At 46.1% G+C, this 20,843-nt stretch overlaps 1 protein-coding gene across 1 annotated transcript in view; it reads left to right on the top strand.

The window, feature by feature from the left end:
* Positions 1–20,843, top strand: part of SVOP (SV2 related protein) — a 76,343-nt gene that overhangs the window by 52,557 nt on the left and 2,943 nt on the right. The window contains exons 8-15 of the mRNA XM_029922527.1: positions 2,061–2,186; positions 3,131–3,259; positions 4,528–4,601; positions 7,824–7,900; positions 11,721–11,828; positions 15,424–15,535; positions 16,497–16,578; positions 20,348–20,437. Coding sequence (XP_029778387.1) covers positions 2,061–2,186; positions 3,131–3,259; positions 4,528–4,601; positions 7,824–7,900; positions 11,721–11,828; positions 15,424–15,535; positions 16,497–16,578; positions 20,348–20,437 — 798 coding nt within the window. The remainder of the gene's footprint in view (positions 1–2,060; positions 2,187–3,130; positions 3,260–4,527; positions 4,602–7,823; positions 7,901–11,720; positions 11,829–15,423; positions 15,536–16,496; positions 16,579–20,347; positions 20,438–20,843) is intronic.

Consider the following 20,843-nt stretch of genomic DNA (forward strand, 5'->3'; position numbering starts at 1 on the left):
AATTCTGACATGGTCTTTTTGCAATATGGGTAAATTTTTCAATGGACAAAAAAATTCAGTCTCTTTAAAAAAATGGGGCAGGCAGGTGGTATTTTGTTCTTGGACTGGACATGGCTTTTATCTGAGAGTTGGGGTTGAACGGTAAGCCTAAGGGGATCAAAACTCATGTCCTCCATCCATATCATCACCCTCTGCCCCTGCTTGTAGCCAGGCTCACCTGTGTCTTGGTGAGTGTCTCTTTATGTAGACTTTATGTAGAGGCTGCCTTAAAAGTCCCTTGGTCCAGCTCATCCCTCCCAGACCTTCTTTCTGCCAAGGTTTTATGACCCATTTTCCAGTCATAGTTCTGGAAGACCTCCAGGCAAATACATAGCTGCCCAATGACCCCTCCACCATGCAGTGGCAGTAGAGTTTATTTGTCCTCTCTGACACTGATGTCCCCAGTGATGACTCTGATGCCATTCTGACCTCCCTAAGTCACCATGAGCACATTGACAATATTAATCACATTGACCCCAACTTACCACCCAGACTGCGTCTACCCCTGATCAATAAGGAGGGTAGTCATCTGGTCCAAACTGGTGTGGACGAACCAATTATTTAAATATTGAGATGCATCTGTGCTAGCAGATCCTGGTCCCCGATTCCCTCTCATCACCTGACACCCTGTCCACTCCCAGAACTTCCCATGATCCAGCATCTGAAGAGTTACTAAATCTAGCACCTAAAGAGTTAACTCCTGACACAGTCATGGTGTGTGTGTGTGTGTGTGTGTGTGTGTGTGTGTGTATGTGTGTGTGTGTGTGTTGAGGGCAGGCAGGGGGTGTATGACTGGGGTCTGGTGTCCATCCTGGGCTGATAGGTACTGTACCAGTTTGTTAGACATTTTGACTATCACCCTTGGTTGACAGCCGCAGAAATGGACTGTGGTTAAATTCAGCAAAAGAGGATTTAGGAAGGTGCTTGGCATCTCCCAGAACAGATAGAGAAGCTGAAGGGCCACGTTTGGCAATAGACAGTAGTTGTAGGCTCTGAGCAGGAGACAGCATGCTCAAATTAGGAAAATTTGAAGAGGGTTTGATATAGGGACTAATTCTAAATAGCCCCAGGCCTGAAGTGCCAGTTGCCAGGGAAGGGCAGGAAGTAATTAGCAGCCCAGGGAGAGAGGGAGAGAGAGAGAGAGACAGACAGACAGACAGACAGACAGTGAGAGAGAGTTGTATGTCCAGGGCTGTTGGACAGGTGCTGGGACCTGGCGAGAAGTGCAGCCAACCCACGACCGCCACGCAGAGAGGGAGCCAGAGTAAATGCCCCAACATCTCTTTCCCTCCTCCCTCCCTCCCATTTCCTGTTGGGCTCCCCATTGGCTGTACCCAGCGGAAAACTGGAAGACAGGGAGCCTGTGGATGCAGTCCATACAAAAAGCAAGGTGGGGGGCCCCTGGGTGGCTCAGTCAGTTAAGCCTCCGACTTCGGCGCAGGTCAGATCTCACATTCGTGGGTTCGAGCCCGCGTCAGGCTCAGTGTTGACAGCTAGCTCAGAGCTTGAAGCCTGCTTCTGGTTCTGTGTCTCCTTCTCTCTCTGCCCCTCCCCTTCTCATGCTCTGTCTCTCTCTGTATCAAAAATAAATAAAACATTAAAAAAATTAAAAAAAAAACAAAAAACAAAAAGCAAGGTGGGAAAGGAGAGTGAGGGACTCCAGGGAAGAGGCAGTTGTGATAAAGGATCTCAGGGGCCTGTTGGGCACGAGAGATGGATGTCAGTAGACAAAAACCAGTGTGTCCTTTACCGTATTGACCTCACACGATATTGATGGCATTGATCTCCTTAACCAGAGAGCTGCCACGCAAACATGACACAGTGTGGATGGTCCCCTCAGGAGATGGACAGCATGATGGCCCTGTCCCAACCACATGGACCACAGGAAAGGTGGTGGCCATTCTGACCTTGCTGACCTCAAGAACTCTGACCCATATCAATAGCATTGTCTACAGTGACCCTGACATTGCCTGTGGGTCGACCATGCCGCTGCCATCACTGACCCCATTTTCCCATGCCAGGTCTTCTGGGCCATCGGGACGGTGTTCGAGGTCATCCTGGCTGTGTTTGTGATGCCCAGCCTGGGCTGGCGCTGGCTGCTCATCCTATCGGCCCTCCCGCTGCTGCTCTTCGCGGTCCTGTGTTTTGTAGGTATCTTTTAACAGGTGTCAATCTTTATGGGGCCCCTGCGCCGCGGCTCAGTTGGTTAGGCATCCAACCTCGGCTCAGGTCATTATCTCACAGTGTGTGCGTTCTAGCTCCGCATCTGAGCTGCTTGGCATTCTCTCTCTCTCTCTCTCTCTCTATCACTCTGCCCCTCCTCTGCATGCTGTCTCTCTATCTCTATCCCAAAATAAATTTTAAAAATTAAAAAAAAAATCTCAACCTTGGCCACTTGGCTTTCTGCCATTCAGCTGTTCACTACATTTCAGCCACTGTCCTGCAGGGATTCTTTTTAAGATTATTTTTTTTGGGGGGTGCCTGGGTGGATCAGTCAGTTGAGCCTCCGACTTTGGCTCAGGTCATGATCTTGCGGTCCGTGGGTTCGAGCCCCGTGTTGGACTCTGTGCAGATGGCACAGAGCCTGGAGCCTGCTTCGGATTCTGTGTCTTCCCCTTTCTCTGCTCCTCCCCCACTCACATTCTGTCTCTGTCTCTCTCAAAAATAAATAAATATTAAAAAAAAAAAACTAATGTAGAATTAAAAAAAAAAGATTCTTTTTTTGGAACGCTGACAGCAAGACCGATTAATAATAATAATAATAGCAACAGAAACAATGATCACTGCACGAATCCACTCCAGGTATTGTCCTAAGCACTTTGTTCAGATGATCTCACTTCCCCCTCTCGACAACCTTTAAGAGGTAGGATCTATCATTATCCCCATTCTATGGATGAGGAAATGGACGCACAGAGAGGTCAAGTAATTGCTCAAGGTCGCACAGCCCATATAATCAGTGACAGAGCCAGGACTTGAAACCAGCCCTCTAGCTCCAGAGCCCTCACCCTTAGAGACTCTACACCCTGAGGAGAGTATGTGGCTGGGACACAGTGTTCTGTTCCATCCTGACCTACCACACCTGTCCCCGCAGTGGCTGCCGGAGAGCGCAAGGTATGACGTGCTGTCCGGGAATCAGGAGAAGGCCATCGCCACCTTGAAGAGGATAGCGACAGAAAACGGAGCCCCCATGCCACTGGGGAAACTCATCATCTCTAGACAGGTGGGTGCCCGGCCCCCTGTCGGTGGTGTGTGTGTGCGTCTGTGTCCCCGTGTAGGAGTGTCCACGCGGGTGGATCTCCAAGGAGGGGCAAATCCTGAGACCAGCAAAAAGAGCGGAAGCAGACTAATTCTCCAAAAGCCAATTTTCCTGAATTGACTTGCTAGTGTATCTTTTTTCCAAAAAAAATGTTTCAAGGATCTTTTTGAATATATGTAGTAAATAGGAGCATATTTTTCCTATGTGTATATTAACACACTTATTTCTTCAATATATTCTCTCTATAAATATGTTAATGAATCTACTTCTAAATATATTGATGGACCTATTCCAAAATATATTCAATAAATACATTCTCAATTACATTCAATAAACCTATTTAATGAGTATTGTCTTTTCATTCAAGAATATACTTTGTATTTTTTAGCATGGTTAAAGAGCAAGCATTTCTCAAAGTGCTAAGAAAAATGTATTCATTAAATATACCTAAGAAGAATATAATCACAGTCCTAGAATATACTCTTTAAAAGAACATTGAAGGGGCGCCTGGGTGGCTCATTTGGTTAAATGTCTGACTCAGGTCATGATCTCACGATTTGTGGGTTCGAGCCCCGTGTTGGGCTCTGGGCTGACAGCACAGAGCCTGCTTGAGATCCTCTCTCTCCCTCTGTCCCTCCCTTATGCTCTCTCTTCTCTGTCTCTCACTCTCTCAAAATAAATAAACTTGAAAAAAAAAAGAACACTGTAGAGCAAAGATTTGACAAGTTAGCAAATTATATGAAATTTGCAAATGGGTCATTTAACCAATCAACCTTTGACACATTGGCTTCTGGTGAATTGATGTTCAGTACATTCATTTTTGTGATCTTGACCTAGCGCTGGCTTGGGAGGGCATTAAATGGTTGGACACCCCTTGGATTGACTGTCTGCCCCCTGGGTCCATGACACTGCCCGAGAGTCCTCAGCGGGTACTGAGCCCAAGGAGTGTGCTTCCTGGCTTGGGGGTTCCAGCTTGGGGTAGGGATTGCCAAATGTTTCCATCCTTGGGGAATCAAGCCTATAGACATTGCTGGGCTCTGGCTGGAGGGCCTCACTGGGCAGGGAGACTTGGTGCCGTGGGACGGAGCTTGGGTTCCCAGATCCCGAGCCTGTAGCCCACCAGGAACCTCCCTTGCTGCCATGGGTGCGTGTCCTCCAGTCTTAGGGTACCAGCCAGCGCCCATACTTCCCACGGGGACGAGAGCAAATAGCATGTTCTTGTCTTGAAACAGGAAGACCGAGGCAGAATGAGGGACCTTTTCACGCCCCATTTTAGATGGACAACTTTGTTGCTGTGGTTTATATGGTAAGAGCCGTTTCTTCTCCCCTTCACCCACGCCCTGCGTTGCTTTCTGTTTTCATGCGATGCACAGATAGCGCTTCGATCTGGGGCAACAATCGCAAAATAAAGTGGTTTGGTGTTTCCTGATTTCTGCCTTACTCAGGTACACCAGTACTATTATCTTCTTCATCTTTTTCTTTAATTGGACTCACTTTTTACTCAGAAAAAAAGTCTTTTTGAATCAAGTGTTTTATTTGAATTCCAATATGCTTAACATGCAACATTATATTTGATTCAGGGGTACAGTGTAGTGATTCAACAATTCCGTACGTTACTCTTTCACCCGGCCCCCGGGCCCCCTCCCCTTTGGTGACCCTCGGTGTGTCCTCTGTGGTTAAGAGTCTGTTTCATGATATGCTCCTCTCTCTCTCTCTCTTTTCCCTTTGCTCATTTATTCTGTTTCTTAAATTCCACGTATGAGTGAAATCATAGGCATTTGCCTTCTGACTGAGATATTTCGCTTAGCATGATACTCTCTAGTTCCGTCCGTGTTGTTGCAAATGGCAAGATTTCATTCTTTTTGTGGCTGAGTAACATTCCATGGTATATATGGGCCACATCTTCTTTATCCATTCATCTATCGATGGACACCGGCTGCTTCCATAATGTCACTATTATAAATAATGCCCTAATAACCGTAGGAGGGCATGTATCTTTTAGGAATAGTTTTTGTATTATTTGGGTAAAGGCCCAGTAGTGCAATTACTGGATCATAGGGCAGTTCTATTTTTAATTTTTTGAGGAACCTCCATACTGTTTTCCAGAGCGGCTGCACCAGTTTGCATTCCCTCCAACCATACACAAGGGTTCAAATAAATGTCTTCCAAGACATTAAAAAAATAAAACAACACTTTAATTGCAGGCCATAGATAGAAGGCCCTCCTCAAGAAAAATATAGTAAAAAGTAGCTAGACTGATGATTTGCCAAAGCACTGAGTTATTGTACTTAATAGAGAGAGAGGGTGGATGTACTCATTAGCAAGTAAGTGAGACTAAGAAGCCATCAAAATACAGTTGACCTTCAGGGTGCCTGGGTGACTCCGTCTGTTGAGCATCTGACTTAGGCTTAGGTCATGATCTCACAGTCCATGAGTTTGAGCCCCACGATGGGCTCTGTGCTGACAGCTCGGAGCCTGGAGCCTGCTTCCGATTCTGTGCCCCCCCCACTTTGTCTCTTCCCCCCCCACCCGCACTCTGTCTCTCTCTCTCAAAAATAAATAAACCAAAAAAAATACAGTTGACCTTCAACAATGCACAGTGGGGGTTAAAGGCACAGACCCCTGAACAGTTGAAAATCTTTTGATTCCCCCTCAAACTTAACTAATAGCCTCCTATTAACCAGAAGCCTTACTTATAAATAGTCAATGAACAGGTTTTGTTTGTTATATGTATTATGTACTGTATTCTAAAAGTAAGGTAGAGAAAAGAAAGTGTTACTAAAATCATCTTCAACAGAAAATGTTCTTGCAGTAGTATACTGTATTTATTGAAAAAAATCTCCTTACAAGTGGCACCATGCATTTTAAACCTGTGTTGTCCACGGGTCAACTGTAATTGAAAGGAAATGTAAAAGGGAATTTTTATGCATGCTCCTTTAGTGCCCTTCTCTGGCCATCCTGCCTCGGACACCACCCGTGGCACGGGGCCCATGTTTGGGGAACCACTGATTTGGTCAACATGTGCATCCTAAGAACTCTGAGTCCTTAAATAGCAGCCATTGGCGATGGCTGGATGTGGGCAGGATGGAGGGGAGGGATTTTTACAGAGTAACTACCTGAAAATCCACAACTAGTCAAATCTCACCTATTTGTTGAACTCTCTTTCTACCAAATCAGGTGTGCAGCATGAATGGTGGGCAGAAGGGGCCTGGCTAACACTCTTCAGGATTCTGGTGTAACCAGCAATCACTTTCCCTATGCACCTTTGAGGAGAGGTGCTAGTTAGCAGCGGACTATTCTGAAAAGGGGTCAGTTGCAGGGACGTGGAGAGGAAAGCTTTGCTAATATACAGAACTGGGTTCCAGAACTGCTCTTGCATTCCTGAGAGCTGAACCAAGCATTTATTAAACACCTGCTGTGTGCCCAATACAAGTGCTCAGTCTGCAGGATTTTTATTTATTTTTTAATTTATTATGTCTTTATTTTATTTTGAGAGAGACAGAGAGTGAGTGGGGGAGGGGCAGAGAGAGAGGGAGACACAGAATCAGAAGCAGGCTCCAGGCTCTGAGCTGCCAGCACAGAGCCTGACGTGGGGCTCGAACCCACGAACCCTGAGATCATGACCTGAGCTGAAGTCAGACACTTAACCGACTGAGCCACCCAGGCGCCCCTCTGCAGGGTTTTTAAAAAGGGGAGGTGGTTGACGGAGTTAAGAGTGTCTATCTTTGCATGCATGTGATTCAGTTGGGCCAAGACTACCCACAAACTGAAGCAATTAATTAGAGACTATTTTTGTACCCCATAGAAATTGCTAAATTTGCTAGCACATTTTGTAACCCAAAGAAATTAATCACCATGGTCTGATTATGACAGTTTCCACATAGCTGTACTACAGGATGCGAATGTTCTGGCCCTACAGACTTGAGTGTTATGCTTCCTGGGACAATCAGAAATTAATTAACTGGGTCATTCTAATCTGAAATTTTAGGCAAGTCTGCTGACTCCACACTTGTAAACAGGGTACAAGTAGAGTACACAGTGGGGGTACACAGCAGTGTTTAATAAATGCTTAGTTGATTCAACTCTCAGGAGTTCAAGGGCAGAGCTGGAGTCCAGTTCTCTGTATTATCAAAGTATTTCCCTCCTCTCCCCTCTCCATGTTGACCAACTTGGCCCAGAAGCCCTGAAAAATGTCAGCCATAACTTTTCTTCCAAGTCTTGGTCCCCCAAACTTTTATTACCTATTGCCAATTGAGGAAAAACAGTCTTGGGTGTTCTCTGTGATATAATACAGTTCTTGGTCTTTCAAAGAACACAGGATCACATCTCTTTAACACACCGCTATGCTTTGTACCTGCCATTTTCCTGCTCAAGGACCCCAGGAAACCCCCCCAAAAGCCCCAGTGCCACTCATGTCTAAAGACTGGTCCTTGCTGCTAGAGACGCAAGTTGTTCCTGAGGGAATGGGGGAAGGGGACTTGGCTTTCTCCTATCATTTCTTTACCTTTTCTTGCTTCCTTTCTGGCAGGTTTTCCAATGCGTTTTCCTACTATGGCTTAGTTCTGCTCACCACTGAGCTCTTTCAGGCGGGAGATGTCTGCAGCAGTGAGTACCCAAGTCCCTTTCCCAGCTGACTACCGCTATGCCCACCGTGCACAGTCACACACGTCCCCACCCCTCCATCTGCCCTTCCTGAGCATGGCCATGCACAAATGCCAGTGACTTTGGCCCACAGTCTTCAGGGAGAAAGTTTCTGCCAAATCTGAGCCTAAAAGACCTGGACTGTGGTCTCCAAGATGCTCTGTGGAAGCCCGAACAATCTCGTCATGATAGAAATGACATTATAGCGGAGTCACATCTCATGTCACGTTAAGGGCCCATGAAGTACAGCACTGAGTTTCATGGCTATGACCCTATGGGGCGATTCTCGTGTGCACACCAAGTCCAAAAACCAGGTTGGATCTCAACCCTGGCCACACCACAGAATCACCCGGAGCCGGTTAAACAATGCCCAGGCCAACTTAATCAGCATCTTGGGACCCAAGTGTTAGTGGCTTTTAAAAGCTCCCGAGGAGATTCTATTGGGCAGCTGGCGGTGGGAGGCACTGAACAAAAGGAACAAATAGAAAGCGAAGTTTACAGGCAGATGTCTGAGCTTTCAAACAAGTCTGTCTTTAAAAATAGGTTCCTAGCATTGAACCCAGGATGGAGGATAAAGGGATTAGGTTCTCACTTGTCTGCAGGATTTGCCCGGTTACCTTTTTCATAGTAAGCCTCTATAATCTTCGTTAATGGTTTGGCTCATTGGTGTAAGGATTTAAGGAGTTGGTGGCTCAGACGCAGATTTGGGGTTTGGTGTTGATCGAGTACAGACCACATGCCCCAAACAGCGGGACCCGCTTGAGCAAAGCAGAGGATTGAGGGGAATGCTACAGAGCAGGGTTGGCAAACTTCTTCCAGAAAGGGCCAGAGAGTCAATATTTTAGGCTTTGTGGGCCGTACAAAGAAGGAAGAGGCTGTGGACAATAGGATAATGAACAGGCATTGCTTGCGTTCTGATAAACCAGATTCGTCAGTTTGGGGCACCCGGATGGCCGAGTCACTCTTGATTTTGGCTCAGGTCACCATCCCAGGGTCGTGGAATTGAGCCCTGCACGGGGCTCTGTGCTGGGCATGGAGCCTGCTTGGGATTCTCTCTTCTCTCCTTCTGACCCTTTTCTCCCACTCACGCTCTCACTTTATCTCTCTCTCTCTCTCTCTCTAAAATTAAAAAAAAGTTTAATGAAGGCGAACTTGGACTTCATTTCATTTTTACATCATAAAGTGTTATTCTTCTTTTGATTTTTAAAAATCATTTAAAAATGCAGGGGCCCCTCGGTCAGTTAAGTGTCCAACCCTTGGTTTCTACACAGGTCATAATCTTGCGGGTTGTGAGTTCAGGCCCAGTGTCAGGCTCTGCACTGGCAGCAAGGAGCCTGCTTGGGATTCGCTCTCCCTCGCTCTCTGCCCCTCCCCCACTCTTGCTGTCTCTGTCTCTTTCAAAGTAAATAAATAAACTTAAAAAAAATTTTTTTGGATGTGAAAACCATTCTTAGCATGCAGGCCAGGCAGACACAGGCAGGAGACCAGATTTGGCCTCAGGTGAGAGTTTGCCAACTCCTGTTAAAAGCTGTCCCTTGGGGCACCTGGGGGCTCAGTTGGTTAAGCGTCAGGCTTCCAGCTTCGGCTCAAGTCATGATCTCACAGTTTGTGGGTTTGAGCCCCGCATTGGGCTCTGTGCTGACAGCTAGTTCAGAGCCTGGAGCCTGTCTTTGGATTCTGTGTCTCCCTCTCTCTCTGACCCTCCCCTGTTTGCACTGTCTCTCTCTGTCTCTTAAAAAAAAAACCAAAAAGCTCTCTCTTGGGGCACCTGGGTGGCTTGTCAGTTAAGCATCCAACTCTGGCTCAGGTCGTGATCTCACAGCTTATGATCTCACAACCCATGAGTTTGAGCCCTGTATTGGGCTCTATGCTGACAGTTCAGAGCCTGTTTCAGATTCTGTGTCTCCCTCTCTCTCTGCCCCTCCCCTGCTCGTGCTCTGTTGCTCTGTCTCTCAAAAATAAATAAACATTAAAAAAATCCCTCTCTTGTACCTGGGCAGGAAAGTAATACCATGGAACAAGCCCGCAGCTGGAAACTGGGTTCTAGCACCAAGTAGCTGGGTGACCTTGGACAAATCATTCATTCAATATTTTCTGTATGCCTTGTACTGATCTAGGTGTTAGGGTACATCAGTGACCACAAAAGACGAATATTCCTACCCCAAGAGCTCATATTTTGGCAGGGAGAGAGAAAAAGAGAGAGAGAATAGCTTACTAAGCAAGGAAATGACATAGTGTGTTAGAAGTTAAAGAAAAAAAATTTAAAGAAGAGGCAAATCATGCCTCTCATACAAATATTCAATGACCACATGTCAAAGATTTTAACTCATCTGTTAATGAATGGATTAGTTAAGAACCATGAAAAGTCTGAGGATTTTCTTATTTTCAAGCTAACAAGTTAGCCTTCCACAGAGGCCCACAAAAGACAAGACATTCCTGGATCAGAGACAAAGGACTTTGCTACTCACAGCAATAGTGGTAGCTGGAGTATTAGCATTTCTTACACCGGTAAGGGGCTCCCATTCCCACAGGGCGATGTGAAGAGAGGAGGTCACACCTGCAAAAGCAGTGGATTGTGTTACAAGAGAGGATCTCTGAGCTTAGGGCACCCAGCTCTCTTGTACTGGATGGTAAGCCTGCTGGCTCTTGCCCTGCCGGAGGCACTGTCCCCGTGAAGGCCATTAAGAAACCCATTCCTTACTCTAAAGGTAGATGTTCCCTGTCAAGGCTGTTGGTTAAACCAAGGTTCTTGAAAAGATAGTCCAGAACAAAGACAGTGCCTCTCCTTATAAAAGACGCAGAAATGTGAGTAATCCATGGAGAAGCAAGAGGTTACAACTGGTTCAAAGGAGGATTCAAAAGATACAGGCATACGGGCAATCAGAAATGCTGAAATGGCCTTACAGTTAGAGGCACAACTTGACAGTATGCATAAGGCAATAATCAAAGGCATCACCAGACACAATTTGCATTTTGATGAAATAGAAGCACTTGGATTAATACCAATATTCTCTAATGGGCATAGCTCAAAGATAGCGAAAAGCATGGCAACCTGGAAGGGTACACTAGACAAGACATTTTGCCCATCTCAAAATCTTTCACACTATTTGTTAACAATAGGAAAAAGATAGTTAAGCAGGGCAAGGGAAGTCAGGAGTGTGGGGCAGAGCAAGGAGACGTCAGTATGTTGAAGTTTTAAATGGGGGTGGTCAGGGTGGCCTCCATGAGATGAGATTTAAAGAAATATATGAAGGACATGAGGAAATTGGTGATGAGGATATATAATGAGCATTCAGAAAGAGGCAATAGCCAGTGCAAAGATCCTGAGGCAGGAGTATTAAAGAAACAGCAAGGATACTAGTGTGGCTGGAGTACAGTGAGCAGAACAAGGGCGAGAGAGAAGGTGGGGTCAAGGAAGTAATGGGGGCCAGATAATATATGTGGGGATCGTCGAGGCCGGCCTGCAGTCTGTCTGCCACAAAAGCACCTAGTACCTGCCAATTCTGTGCTAAGCGCATTCCTCTGCACAGCCTGCTTTCATTCTCCCAACCACTTTGCCCAGTGGTTTTATTAGCTCCAGTTTTGTGAAGAAACTGAGGCTCAGAGAGAGAAAACTATACCACTGCTGACTGGGACTTGAACCTGAGTCCTTCTGACTCTGGAGCTTGGGCTCTTTCCACGGTATCCCAGCTGAATCATAAACGGGGAAGAAGGTGTGGGAGCCGCAGGGTGTGATTCACGTTTCTGCAAACGGCTCTTCTTTCTCCTGTCTCCCACCTCCCAGTCTCTAGCCAGAAGAAGGCAGTAGAAGCAAAATGCAGCCTGGCCTGCGAGTACCTGAGCGAGGAGGATTACATGGACCTGCTGTGGACCACGCTCTCTGAGTTTCCAGGTGAGGCACCTGTGTGAGGGGGGCTGGGTGGGGGTGGGGGCTGTTAACGTGGCAGCTGTTCATCTGGTGGCTCCACCTGGTGCTGCCTGGAAGAAAATCCCCTTTCTAGGGGAGCTGGAGATGACTTTTTCAACCCTTAGCTACAAATTGTCAAGAACCACAAAGTCTACTCTACTTGAAGGCTAACAAATTAAACGGCCCTGTCTCATGCTCACTGGCAGAAGACAGGAGATTCCTGGGTCAGAGACAAAAGACTTATCCATGGCACAGCAAACAACATGGAGAGTATATTAGTGTCAGCTCCCCTTGCTCTCAAGTCCCACAGGGATGATGAGGAAGGGTCCAAACGATGCTACACATGCAATGGAGTGGTGGGTAGAGCTGCTGTGCTCTAACTCTGGTCCTTTGATAAGAACCTGCTCACTCAAGTGTGCACAAAAGCTGATAATGGATGGAGGTTACTACTTGAGGAATTACCTGACCATTCCCTTCCAGGAAATGAGTCATCTCCTCCTCCCTATATTCTTGACTCTGTGTTCTGCAGTTTTCCTTGGCTTCCCAATATCCTCCTCAGTCCCATTTTCACTTTGCTTACCTAAAGAATTCCAAGCTTAGGGAACCCAAATCTTTTACAGTGGGCTGCCAGAAACTTTTCCAGTTTTTAATTTAGAGAGACACATTCATCTTTATGGACAGTCAAAAGATTTGCCCTTTGCTCTGGAAGGAGACAGTATCTCGACCTTCCAAGGCTGTTGGCTATCCAAATAGAACAAAGGGCAGCTAGTGTCTCTGCACACAAGAAATATAAGAGATCCCTCCATCAGCACTCACACTGGAAGGACCAGCCGGGAGTCCAAAAATCCAAACTTGCACAAAAAGTGAAGGTAATTTGTCTTTTTATGTCTCATTTAGTCTATTTTTAAATTCAGTTATTTAAATTCCGGTTGGTTAAGATACAGCATGGTATTGACTTCAAGACTAGAATCCAATGATTCATCACTCACTTCAACACCCAGTGCTACTTAATGCCCATCGTCCACTTAGCTCCTACCCGCACCTGCCTCCCCTCCAGCAACCCTCAGTTTGTTCTCTGTATTGTTTCTTATGGTTTGCTTCCCTCTCTGTTTTTAACTTATTTTATTTTTACTTTCCTTCCCCTATGTTCATCTATTTTATTTCTTAAATTCCACACATGAGTGAAATCATAAGATATTTGTCTTTCTTTGACTAATTTCACAAATGGCAAGATTTCATTCTTTTTGATTGCTGAGTAATATTCCTGTGTGTGTGTGTGTGTGTGTGTGTGTGTGTGTGTACACATACATACCACATCTTCTTTATCCACTCCTCTGTTGATGGACATTTAGGCTCTTTCCATAATTTGGGTATTGTTGATAGCACTGCTATAAACATTGGGATGCATGTACCCCCTCAAATCAGCATACCTGTATCCTTTGGTTTTAAATACTTAGTAGTGCAATTATAGTAGGGTGGTTCTATTTTTAATTTTTTGAAGAACCTCCCTACTCTTTTCCAGAATGGTTGTACCAGTTTGCATTCCCACCAACAATGCAAAAGGGTTCCCCTTTCTGCATGTCCTTGCAACATCTTTTGTTTCCTGAGTGGTTAATGTTAGCGATTCTGACAGGTGTGAGGCGGCATCTCGTTGTGGTCTTGATTTGTATTTCCCTGATGATGAGTGATGTTGAGCATCTTTTCATGTGTCTGTTAGCCATTGGATGTCTTCTTTGGGAAAGTGTCAGTTCACGTCTTTTGCCCATTTCTTCACTGGATTATTTGTCTTTTGGGTGTTGAGTTTGATAGGTTCTTATAGATTTTGGATACTAACCCATTTAGTCTTATGAAGTAGGATAATTATTCTGGTTTTACTCTGAAGAAACTGAGGCTCAGAGAGGTGTAGCAAAAACTCTTCCTGCTGTTTGCAACTACTGGTATCTGCATCTTTGGGCCTGAGGGCTATCTCAGGAGGAATGGAAAGCCTCCATATCTAGAAGCAAGCAAGGTGGCTGAACATTTCAGGGAGTTAACACCTGGGAGCTGCTTACAAACAGTAATTGTAGGAGTTGGTGGTACATAAATACCCCAGCTTCCTCGCCCATCAGGCTGGAGAATTCTAAAATGGATATTCCATACTGGCTCCCAGAGCCCCCAGTGGAACTCAGTAGAAATGACCCACAGTGGTAATTTGCATTTTATGTGTTCTTGCCTTCTCTTCCCCATCTTATTTTCCCACCCTTCTTTTGGTTCTTCTTTGGGTTACCTCTCAACTCAACACTTGTCCTTGGACCAAGGTCTGCTACTAGGAAACCCCAACTAAGACACTAAGTGTCCTATACCTGGCAGGGCTAAGAGCTGTGGTCGCACCCCAGAGCCCAGAGTCTTCACTCCTGTACTACGCCATCTCTCTGTCTTCCAAAACCCTTCCCACATGCAGCTCAGTAAGTAAGACTAGGGGCTCAGAGTTAGATACCACATTGCCAGTAACCATTTCCATGACTTCAAGTGCTCACCATGATTTCTCATGACATCCGTGGTATTATTACCTTTCTGAAACTCAGATAAAATTCTTATTTATTACATTTATGATTTGTTGTTTCTGTTCTTTGGCATATCCCAAGCTCCTAGAATGACAGTTCCTGACACAAAGTAGGCACTTAATTTTTTAATAAATAAGTGTGGGAAATGGGGCTATTAAGAACATTTATGTTGAGGGGTTGTTTTGATGATGAAGCAAGGTAACTGATATAAAAGTGCTGAGCCCACATTTAATGATTATTATTAATAATAAGCACCATGCTATACTGTCTCTACTGAGGTTATGGAGTCTTATTTTTATTTAGTCCCATTTTTCAGATGAAGTAACTGAGGCCTTGAGAACACAAGGAACTAACCCAAGACCACATGGCAAGTCAGAAGTGAGATGAGGCTTTAGAAACCAGACAGTTCTGACTCCCGTTTCCGGTGTCCGTTGCCTGGATTCGATGAATGCCACATCCCTGGCCACCTGTATCAGTTATCCATTGCTGTGTAACAAAATATCCCATATTTTAGTGGTTTCAAACTACCTACTTATTACTCACAGCTTGTATGGGTCGGAAAGCTGGAAGTGGCTTACCTGGGCCCCCTGCTTCAGCAGATACAAGGCTGCAATGGAAGTGTTGGCCCAGAGTCACATCTGAAAACTCAACAGGGGCAGGGTCTGTTTCCACTCACTCATATGGTCATTGGCAGGATCCAATGCCTCCAGGGGTGTTGGACTGAGGGCCTCACTTCCCCACTGGCTGTTGACCGGAGGCCACTTTTAGCTCCTTGCCAGGTGCCCTTCTCCATTAAGACCAGCACCTAAGAAGAGGCGGGGGAGAGAGAATGCCAGCAAAACAGAAGCCACAGTCTCTTATAACTTCATCTCAGAAGTGACATCCCAGTACTTTTCTATATTCTGGTGATTAGCAGCGGCTTGCTGGGTCCGGCACCCTCTCAAGGGCAGGGATTATATGGGGTGTGGCTACCAGGAGGTGGGGGCATTGGGAGCCATATTGGAAGCTGCCTCCCATGATGCCCTGCTCTATTCCAGGTGTCCTTGTGACTCTGTGGATTATTGACCGTCTGGGCCGCAAGAAGACCATGGCCCTGTGCTTCGCCATCTTCTCCCTGTGCAGTCTCCTGCTGTTTATCTGTGTTGGAAGGTGGGTCTCGAAAGCACCCCTCTCTGGCCAGCAGGCTCACTTCTCAGCGCCTGGCCAGTGGCCCTCTGGGTCTGCACGCTGTGGACTGTACTCCTGGAGGTCACCTGAGAGACCCCTCCCCAGCCCCTCACTAGGACTGAGGCTCTTGACCGCAAGATCGTGCTCATATTTGGGCCTCCAACGGGGTTGCAGGGGAGGGCACTGTGGTTAAGGTTTCGCCCCAACACTGCCACATTTAGACTTTTGACATTGTCAACCATGAGGTCATGTGTACAGCTCTTTACATGTGGGTTAAAAGCATTCCTTTGTTCATGGAAATACTTCAAGGTCCTGGTTTGCAATCCCCCTTTGGCACGTCTCCATTTTTCCATCTATCAAGAGCCTCAAAGTATAAACGTGGCTTGTGCCTCTCTCGATCTCGAAGAGGCGCCAGACCGAACCTGATGAGGAATTTGTGGAAGGCCTGGAGAGGCAGCTCAGACCCTGACATGGAGGTGTTCTTGGACTTTTATGGGGGCAATGGGACAGAGGGTCGGGGATCAGGATTATCCGAAAAATACTGAATACAAGTTTACTTTCACTGGATCAGCTGGCACCTGACTCAATTCCTGCCCCTACAAGGTCCCATCTGGACTTTCAGTGATTTATATGACTTGTCTCTGACCTTGCCCCCAACCTGGACATCACAGATGTTTGCAGCTCTTACCCCGGAGCTTTGGAGAGTGATACATTTATGAGACAGAGCGCTACCTACTGCACTAACGAGGCACCTAAATGATACATTTATAAAGGCAGGCCTTTAGAGAAGGCACCAGGTGTGTGTGCCTGTGTGGATGGGATGGGTGAGGGCAGGCTTTGCCCATTTCTAGGACATAAATTCTGCCTGGGCCCATAGGACTCTGCTGAAACAAGCCAACAGGAAGAAATACCTGCTCATCGACTTTTTTATTTCTCTCCCTAGAAATATGCTCACTCTGTTACTCTTCATTGCAAGAGCGTTTATTTCTGGAGGCTTCCAGGCAGCCTATGTTTACACACCTGAGGTAGGAGGGGTGTCTGGGAGCAGCCGGGTCGGGGAGGGAGGGAGCTCTGCTTCCAGAAACATCCAGCCTGGGGTCCTCAGAATGAGATGTAGCCTGGGGTCTGGCTGAGTGGTAACAGTGGAGCTCCTCATTATTTCAGGCCATTGTTCGATCTTTTTTTTTTTTTTTTTTTTTTTTGCCTATGAAAGCTGATGTTCAGTGTAAACGTTCTGAATGGTAGCGAACTGTATAAAACCAAAAATCAAAGGAGCCCCTTTCTAGACCCAACCTTTTTGAATAGTTCGGCATTTTTCTGAGTAGATACTAATTTACGTTAGTGCACGTACCAAATTGGGTAAGCGAGCAAGTGGGGAGAGTTTTAATAAAGAAGCTAATTACAGTGGGGTGGGACAAAGCTTAGGGAAACATCACAGTGACAAAGCAGTGCCCCAGAGCTTGCAATGGGGTGAAGGTGGCCCTGCTGCCACCCGGAGCCAGTGGGGTGTTCGAGGGAAGTGCTCCAGGGACCCAGGAGAGAGCTGCGTAGAGAGAAGTTGTGACCCGCAGCTGAGGGACACATGTGACTGAGGCAGCCTGGAAGGAAAGATCAGGAGAATAAACACCCCGACCTCTCTCTTCTACCTCCTTCCCATCTCGCACTGGGGCTTCCCATTGGCTGAGCCTAACCAGAAACCAGAAGGCCAAGGAAGCCTTTGTGGTCCACACTGGCCAGCCCCAGGGCAGAGTGTGAGGTGGGACGTTTGGAGAGGAAGATGGAAGACTGTGAGCACAGAACATGTGAATCTACTTTGTTCTTTTTAACAGTTACTATACTGTATTATATACATAATATTTACTATATATAGTATATCCTATATATGATATACTAATGTATACAACTTATACTATGCTATATAGCATATGTGTAATATCTATATTTTACACCTCCCTTTACTGTACTATGTAGTATGTAACTATATATTATATACTCTATTTTATTATACTATAAATACTGTATATATTATATACTATGGTATATAATACTTTATTATACCATGTGGTATATATACATATATACAATATAATTTACCATACAATATAGTACACACAAATCATAATTTTTTAAAGAGTTTATTTATTTATTGGGCGGGGGTCAGTGCAGAGCTTGATAAGGGATTGGAACTCACCGCCATGAGATGATCATGGCCTGAGCGGAAGTCAGATGCTTAACCAACCGAGCCACCCAGGGGCCCCAGACAAGTCATAATTTTATAACCATTCTCCTACGGATATTTGGCTTGTTTTCCAACTTTTCACTGTTACAAACAGTGCTCAGGTAAACAGCTTTATATGGTCTTGGGAACGTGTGTGCTTCCTGTAGAATAAATGTCAAGATATGGAATTGCTGAGTTAAAGCCTATCAACATTACAAACATTGAGATGAATTGAAAATTCACTTTCTAAAAATATACAACCTTACCCTCCACGCAATGGCGTCTGAGCATGTCTCAATTCCCCACACTCAGGGATTATGGCTTATTTATTTTATATCTATTGTATTTTATTTCATCTTATTTTTTTAAGTTTATTTATTTATTTTGAGAGAGACAGAGACAGCACGGGGATGGGGGGGGCGGTCACACAGAGAGAGAAGGAAACAGGGAATCCAAAGCAGGTCTGCACTTCAATTGCTGAGCCTGATGTGGGGTTCGAACTCAGGAAGCCATGAGATCATGACCTGAGCTGAGATCGTGAGTCAGACGCTGAAGCAACTGAGTCACCTGGGTGCTCCTACTTCATCTTATTTTAAGTAGGAGCAAAGGGAGAAGGAGACTATTATGTACCAGATACGGTGCCAGGGGAAAGAGGGTGCCTAGAAGAGCCCTCATTCCCACAGCACTCCAGAGCCTCACGCTGAGTCATCACCCTGAACCCTGCTCTAATCCTGCTTCCTCCAAGAAGCCCTCCCAGATCTCTCTCTCCCCTGACTTCCTTTTGCATTCAGTGTCTGTGCCCCTTTTTTAATACTATGTCCGTCGATCTCTTTTGAATTGTAAACTATGGCATATCCATCATGGAATACAGTTACAGCAGTTAATTATGAGGTGGTTATGAGCCATTAAGAATGAGGCAGATGCCTATGTACTGATGTCAATAAGATTCTAAGACCATGCAGAACGGATAAAGCAAGTTGCAGTATGATATGATATCATTTATGTTTAAAATTGAACAATGCTATATATTTTGCATACACATATTTTTTTAACACAACTGGGGGGATACATTCCAAACTTTATAATGGCAGGAACCTCTGGGAAATATTCCCTAGGAGAGGTTGTGGATCAAAGGGAGTTCAGATGTTTTAATTTTTAACAAGGAGAATATATTTATATATTGCTTGTGTCATTGTGTCATTGGGTGAATGAAAATATCATATGTAGGGATGCCTGGGTGGCTCAGTAGGTTAGGGGTCAGACTCTTGGTTTCAGCTCAGGTCATGGTCTCACCGTTTGTGAGTTCAAGCCCCGCATCAGGCTCTGCCCTGACAGCTACAGAGCCTCCTTGGGAATCTCTGTCTCCCTCTCTCTGCCCTTCCCCTGTGCGCTCTCTATCTCTCTCAAAATAAATAAATACTAAAAAAATAAAATAAAATATCACAGGTAAATGCATACGGTATGCACTCAACAACTTTGCTGAGCGAATCAATGAATCAATGAATGTAGGTGTATATACCGTCATAGAAAAACCTAGAAGGATCTACATGGTAATGTGACAACGGTTATCTCTGACTGTTGGGATCATGCATGAATTTTGTTTTTCCCTTTACATTCTTCATTCTTCCCGAGCTTCTGCACAGAGCATTGGAATTGTTAGAGGCATGCTAGCTGCCATAGTGAACAATTACCCAAAGGGAATGTCTAGACACAATAGAAGTTTCTCACTAATGAAACAGTCTGACATGGTGTTCCAGGCCGGTGGACAGCTTTCATTTCCACAGTGATTCAGGGACCCAAGTTCCTTGAATCTTGAAACTTCATCCAGTAATTATTAACCAAGGGTGATTTTCCCCGCCAGCAGACATTTGCAATGCCTGCAGATATTTTGGGAAAGCGGTGCGGAAGTTTCTACTGGCATCTAGCAGGTAGAGGCCAGGCATGCTGCCAAACATCCTCGGATGTCCAAAATGGCCCCTCTCCACCAAGAATGACCCATCCCCAAACATCCATAGTGCCAAGGTTGAAAAATCCTGCCCCAAGGCCTTGGAGTCCTTGCATCCAGCAGACTGGGGAAGGGAGTGGAGAAGACATGCCTACCTCGTAATTCCCTTGGCCTGAAAGATGCACGGTCCCTTCTCACTTTGCCCAAGGGACAGCTAGGCACGGGCCGCTCTGGATTCGAACTGAGAAACTGTGTACGCATTCAATCTCTGTCTTTATGAAGCCTTGGAAGGCTGTGGCCGGTGCTTCAGGGTGAACTAATGAAAAGTGGCAGAGAGAACAGTGGATGTGGAATGAGCAGCCGTTCCTGGTGGGAGCCTTCGGGGACCCCCCCAGGCACAGAGGATCCCCCCCCCTTACTGGGTTCCCTACACGCAGCGTGGCCTCTTGCCCTCTTTCTCAGTTGAGCCTCTATCCCCTTTGAGACGAGAATCCCCACCTAGTCTTCCACCTCGATGCGGGTCACCAACACCTGAGTGATCTGTGCCCGCGGGCATCAGTCCCGTGACGCCTGAGCAGAGAGGGGAAGCATCCTGCACTTTCTCAAGCCTGCCTCGGTGGCTCTGTTTCAGGTCTACCCCACGGCCACTCGCGCGCTGGGCTTGGGCACCTGCAGTGGCATGGCGAGAGTGGGCGCCCTCATTACTCCGTTCATCGCTCAGGTAGGTGCCACCTGAGGGGGTGGGGGGAGGTGGGGAGGGGCGCAAGAGGCCACAGTGCAGAGAGCAGTTACACCACGACCAGCCCTCTGCACGGCCCTCTGTGCGCATTATCTTATTTTACCCTGACAGCCCAGCCTATGAGCAGGAGAAAACGGGCTCCAAAAGGCAAAGTGACCTGCCCAAGGCCACCCAGCTGGGAAGCAGAGAAGCTGGGACTCAAAACCAAGTCTTTTCTATGCAGAAGACCCTGGGGCGGGGGCGGGGAGGTGCCATATGATTGAGCCAAAACCAAATTGGATGAAAACAAGGAAGAAGAAAACAAACTGTTGGAAACAACATGATTTAGTGAGAAACAGATGTCCCTGGCCCTGGTTTCGGAGTTGGATAATTAGGAGTTTTTGCAGAA

The sequence above is a fragment of the Suricata suricatta genome, chromosome 14, assembly GCF_006229205.1.
Source record: "Suricata suricatta isolate VVHF042 chromosome 14, meerkat_22Aug2017_6uvM2_HiC, whole genome shotgun sequence".
Lineage (NCBI taxonomy): Eukaryota > Metazoa > Chordata > Mammalia > Carnivora > Herpestidae > Suricata > Suricata suricatta.